This window comes from Trichosurus vulpecula, chromosome 8, assembly GCF_011100635.1.
Source record: "Trichosurus vulpecula isolate mTriVul1 chromosome 8, mTriVul1.pri, whole genome shotgun sequence".
In the NCBI taxonomy this organism is placed as follows: domain Eukaryota; kingdom Metazoa; phylum Chordata; class Mammalia; order Diprotodontia; family Phalangeridae; genus Trichosurus; species Trichosurus vulpecula.
The window spans coordinates 84,290,341-84,296,318 of record NC_050580.1 but is presented as its reverse complement, the minus strand read 5'-3'; the positions used below and the strand labels follow the sequence as shown (position 1 = coordinate 84,296,318).

At 42.2% G+C, this 5,978-nt stretch overlaps 1 protein-coding gene across 1 annotated transcript; it reads left to right on the top strand.

The window, feature by feature from the left end:
- Positions 1-1,874: 1,874 nt before the first annotated feature.
- On the top strand, positions 1,875-2,219 carry LOC118829094 (60S ribosomal protein L37a). The gene has a single exon (XM_036736037.1). The coding sequence runs from the start codon at positions 1,877-1,879 to the stop codon at positions 2,153-2,155; it is 279 nt and encodes a 92-aa protein (XP_036591932.1). The 5' UTR covers positions 1,875-1,876; the 3' UTR covers positions 2,156-2,219.
- Positions 2,220-5,978: the final 3,759 nt, after the last annotated feature.

Genomic DNA, 5,978 nt, shown 5'->3' with positions numbered 1-5,978 from the left:
CTCTAGTGAGCTCCCTTTTTACATTGATGATGGTGGATCCCTATTCAGGGGTCTATTTCAGTCAACTCACAAGATTCAATTGTTAAATTTTCAGCATGAGCATTTCTTTCTTTGTCTAGATGTAAGAAAATGGTGAAGGAACTGACTGTGGTAAACTAAAAATAAAAAATCTCAAAAAAAAAGAAAATGGTAAGGGAAAAGTTAATGTTGAAGACTAGACTTAACAGTGTGTCATGACTGCATATTTTTAAAAAGGAGAGCCATTTGTTAAACATTTACAAGAGCACCTCTGCCTATAATGTATTCAGCTCTAAACACTTCAAGATCATTCAGTGCAGCTGTACAAGGAGGAAACTGAGACTTAGTTACTTGTCCAAGGTCACACAGCAAGTCAATGGAAGAGTTGGGTTTAGACCCCATCACTCTTGACTCCCAAGCCAGTCTAGCAACTCCTTACACCTGAAAATTTTAGCAAGTGCTATCATGGATAAAGCAAGACTTGAGGTCAAGGAGACTCAGTTTGAATCTTACCTCAAGCACTTACTAGCAGTATGACCTTGGAGAAGTCACTTAACATCATTCAGCCTTCATCTGTAAAATTGGGATGATAATAATACTACCACCTATTTCACAGGGTTGTTATGAGGATCAAATGATATAATGTAGGTAAAGAGTTTGCAAACATCAAAGAACTATACAAATGTAAGTTATAATTAATGTAATTATTATAATTACGATCATCAAAAGAGAGGGAATATTGTGTAACAGGAAGAGCACTGGTTTACGGGGTCATAGATTTAAGACTGAAAGGGATCTTAGAAGCCACATAAGTCCAAATCCCTCATGTCCCTGATGAGGACACTGAGGCACTTGCCTAAGGACAGGATGATGAACCCAGTGCCCCATCCCCTGCTGGAAGACACGAGTTCAAATTCTGCTCCCCATCACTTACTAGTTGTATAACCCATATGTAAAATGGGAATTTTGTTGTTGTTCAGTCATTTTGATCAACTCTTTGTGACCCCATTTGGGGTTTTCTTGGCAAAGATATTGGAGTGGTTTGCCATTTCCTTCTCTGGCTCATTTTATAGATGAGGAAACTGAGGTAAATAAGGTAAAGTAAAGTCACATAAAGCCAGATTTGAAATCGGGAAGATGAGTCTTCCTGACTCCAGGCCCAGTGCTCTGTGCACTGTGCCACCTACCTCCCATGGTCATCGTGAGAATCAAATGACATAATACAGGTAAGATGCTTAGCACAGTGCCTCCCACAGAGCAGGCATTGCCATCCTCCTAAGCCTTAAAGCTGTCTATAAATGTCAGATATTACTTATGGTTTTCTTGTCCTTAATCATATTCCATCCTATTCATCATAAACAGGAGCCGGGCAGAGAGTTTGCATGGTTGGAACATCCCCAAGTCACCACAAGCTCTAGGTCTTCCTCTGCTCCTCTGTTCATTCTAAGGTAATATGACCTACATAAAATCTAAGCCAAAAAAAAATACATCCAATATGTTTTGCTACACATTCGTGCTTTCCATCAAAAGTAGTGGGATGCTTTCTATGCTGAGAGGCAAAGAGTCCACATGAGCAGTCAGAGAATCGGGTCTTCCACATACACAGTGTAGAGTTGTGGGAACCTGGTTATGGACGTGTTGTCTCCCCTATTTGAATGTAAGCATTGTGAGGGCAGGGACAGTGGTACTGCCATTCTTTCTACCCCCAGAGCTAAGAAAATGCCTGAAACATACAAGTGTTTAATAAATGCTTACTGATTGACTGTCTGCAAATCATTTGCCCCCTTCAAGCCTTAATTTCCTCATCTGTAGAAAAATATGAGCCGCCTCTCCGAGCTCCAGCCCCGCGACTGGTAACATGGCTAAACGTACCAAGAAGGTTGGAATTGTTGGTAAATATGGAACACGTTATGGTGCATCCCTCAGAAAAATGGTGAAGAAAATTGAAATTAGCCAGCATGCCAAGTATACCTGCTCCTTCTGTGGCAAGACCAAAATGAAGAGACGGGCTGTGGGTATCTGGCATTGTGGATCCTGTATGAAAACTGTAGCTGGTGGTGCATGGACCTACAATACCACCTCTGCAGTCACAGTCAAATCTGCCATCAGAAGACTGAAGGAATTGAAAGACCAGTAAAATCTTCTTATCAAATACCTGTAGCCCATAGTCCAACAATAAATGGGTTAATTTATGGAATAAAAAAAAAGAAAAATATGAGCCTTAAAGGACTATTGTGAAGATAAGAAAATGTACATAAATATATCAATACTTTATGGACACCTCATCCCTCTGGTTCCCCTTATACCTTCAGGTACACCCTCGGCCTATCTGTATCTTAGTATTTGGTCCTTGTAAGTTGCTATAATTTTAAAAAATGCATCACTCAGCAATGAAACTTCTGGTGTGTACCATCTCCAAACTTAGCTAGGCTGGTTCTCTGAAGATAGACATACAGTCTGGCAGTGGCCTTGAACTTGAAGCCTTTTCAGGTTGATAGGAATAGTCAAGTTGACTATAGCTTGAACTTAAGAGTAGAAGGAGAAGGTTGGGGGAAGGGTAGAATAACTTCCAAGAACCAGTGTTACCTTAACACTGTGGTGCCACATCAGAGTAAGACTTTGGTGAATGATTGGACCTAAACACTATTTTTATGTGAGTAACATTTATATTATATCACATTTATATTATGTGATATAATATATCATTATACCCATTTTCCAACCAGGATAGCTCTGTAGTCTAAGATTGCACTACTCATCCCCAGTGTCCCATCCCTCCCCCCATGGTACAATCCAATATTTTCTTTTTTCTGTCAGATTCTCTCCTGTATTTCTAAACCATCTGTCTTGTGTCTCATCCCATACTATAGGACTTGTTCATCAGATGGATTAATCATCTCCAGTGTGGTAATGGGCCTCACGTTCATCTCCTCCCAAGTGACTAGACCCTTTCAGAGACAATGTTCATCATTGGCATCAAAGCTATTAAAGATTCTCATGATGGGAATTTCAGGCAGAAGGGGAGATAGTACAAGTAGGTTGGTGATCCCTCAATTTCCATCACATTGGCAGCACGTTCTTCTACTTATACAGAAGTCAGTCTACCCAACTATCTAAATATAGGGCCATTGCAAGAAATTTTGAACTAATAGGGCCATAGAAATAGTTTTTGGATAGGTGAGAAAGAAGACGAAGAAGGAGGAGGAGGAGGAGGAGGAGGAGGAGAAGGGGGAGTAGGAGGAGGAGGAGAAGAAGGAGCAGAAGAAGAAGAAGAAGAAGAAGAAGAAGAAGAAGAAGAAGAAGTAGAAGAAGAAGAAGAAGAAAAAGAAGGAGGAGGAGGAGGAGGAGGAGAAAAAGAAAAAGGGCACTAGCATTAATGGGGATCAGGAAAGGCTTCTTACAGGAAGTAACTGATGTAAGTGATGAAATGTAATGAAATAAGTAATGACAGTAAATTGAAATAAGCCAAGGAAACCAGGAAGTAGAAGTGAGGAAGGAGATCATTCCAGTCTTGGTGGATAGACAGTGAAAATGCCCAGAATCTAGAAATGGAGTGTCTTAAGTGAGGAGCAGCAAGGAAGCCAGGGTCCCTGGATTTTGCAGGAAGACTGGAAAGGTAGGAAAGGGCTAGGTTACAAAAGGCTTTAAAAACCAAAACAAAGGATTTTATATTTGACCCTGGAGGTTAAAAGGAGTCATTGGGGGAAGTACGGGTGATATAGTCCGGATTCCACTTGAAGAAGATCAATTTGACATCTGAGAGGAGGATGGACTGGAGTAGGCAGAGACTTGAGACAAGGAGACCAACCAATAGGCTACTGCATTGGGGGTCTGCACCAGAGTGGTGGCAGTGTCAGAGGAGAGAAAGGTGTGTTAGTTATAAACATTTATTAAATCAAGCTAAATGCTGGGGCTACAAATACTAAAAATAAAAACAGTCCCTGCCCCCAAGCTTACAATCTAAAGAGGGGAAGCTAAAAGTGGGAGAAGAGGTAGGCACCCTACACAGGGGCATTATAGTGAGATTCAAAGAAGTCCAGAAAGCAGGACAGCTGGTAGGAAATGGGGAGATGGCTTTCCTGGGGTGGCCACAGACGAATCCAGATTCAGGAGGACCAGAAGAAGTCACCTTTTCAGCACCCATGAGCCCGCAAAATTCCACAGTTTGGATTTTTTTAATGCAGGGTCAGGCATTTGGGAGGGAAACAGGGAGAAAAAGGAGGAAGGCTGTTCTGGGGAAGGACTTCAAAACATTTTTGTTAAATTACCAAAGGTGACAGAAGATGGGAAAGTGAGAACGGGGTTTTACCCTCTGAAAAGTGACACAGTGAAGCCCTCATAATCCTCTGCATGCTACACCCAAGGGAGGCCAAATTCCTATGCTGATGTCTGCACTTCCTGATTCTCAAGCAAAAGCCCCCATGGAAAGGCTCAGAATCCCTCTCTCCCTGGCCCCCATATGTGGTCCTGCCAGCTCAGCAGTCTGAAGGCAGCAGGATGGGGGGCCTGGGCTCCAGATGCCCCACTCTCATTTACGCTTAATCCCTGAAACCACAAGTAATTATTATAATTCTAAAATTCCCCACTCAGAATGCAGAACAATATTCACATTTCTCCCCTCTGCATAGGAGGGAGTGAGCTATGAAAGGGTCTTGGACACAGGCCTAAGATTTCAGTCTCCCCTGGGTTTCATTTCTCTTCCTCTCCCAGCATCAGATTTCAGGTTAGAGAATCTTGGGGGGAAGGGGAGGTCAGGCGGGAGGAGCTGAACTAAGAGGAGGGAACAGGAGAGACCCTCCCCGTGGGATTTCCCAGGTAATGAAATAGGACCCTAGAACTCTGGGAGTCTCTGCACATGGAACAAAGTGGTATTTATTTCACTACTAACTGAAGGCCATCTCTCACAGAATTCGGTTCAAGAGGTAACTACGCTGTCCAGGAGGTTATCAGAGGTTCCCTTAGTTACCAGAAGCTGAATCTCTCCCCCTGGGCCTCTCTTCTAGTCACAAGGAGGAACATGCTAGGTCAACTTGAAGTATTTCTCAAAGCAACCAAATGCACCATTTCCAAACAGCAGCAGCATAAACACAGTGTTGTTTGTCCATGTGCAGAAGAGAATCCAGGTCATTCTTTTTTTTCCTTCATCTTTGCCTTTTTTTCTACAACAAACACAGGCCTGTTAGTTTGTGGGCTACAGTGAAAAGCCAGCAATGGACTTGAGTCAGATGAGTTGGGGTAAATGCCAAGTTCTGACATTGTTTTGCCCCACGACCTTAGGCAGGTCACTTCCCCTCTGTGGACCTCAGTCATTGGCTATCCCCCAAGCCTGAAACACTCTGTCTCCTCATCTCTATTTATTGGCTTCCTTCAAGTCCCAGCCAAAATCCCACCTTCTCCAAGAAGTCTTTCCTGATCCCCCTTAATGTTAATGCTTTCCCTCTGTGGATTATCTCCAATTTATCCTATAGAGCTTGTAAGTACATAGTTGTTTGCATGTTCTCTCCCCTATTAGATTGTGAACTTCTCAAGGGCAGGGACTGTCTTTTACTTTCCTTTGTATCTCTAGCTCTTAGTACAGTGTTCAGCACATAGTAGGTGCTTAATAAATGTTTATTAGCTGACCTACTGACTGTAAAATGAGTGAGTTGGACTAGATAATATAAAGTCTCTTTCACCTCTAATAATCTAAGGTCAGTGGCCTTACAGACAGCTAACTACAAGTTACAATGGATGGTGTTCTGGACCTGAAATGAGGAAGACCTGAGTCTGAATCCAACCTCAGATACTTAATAGCTGTGTGACCATGGACAAGTCACTTAACTGCTGTCTGCCTCAGTTCTTCATCTGTAAAATGGAGATAATTACAGTACCTACTTCTCAGGGTTATTCTGAGTAGAAAATGAGATAACATTTGTAACATACTTTTCAATCCTTAAAGTGCTATGTAAATGCTAATTATT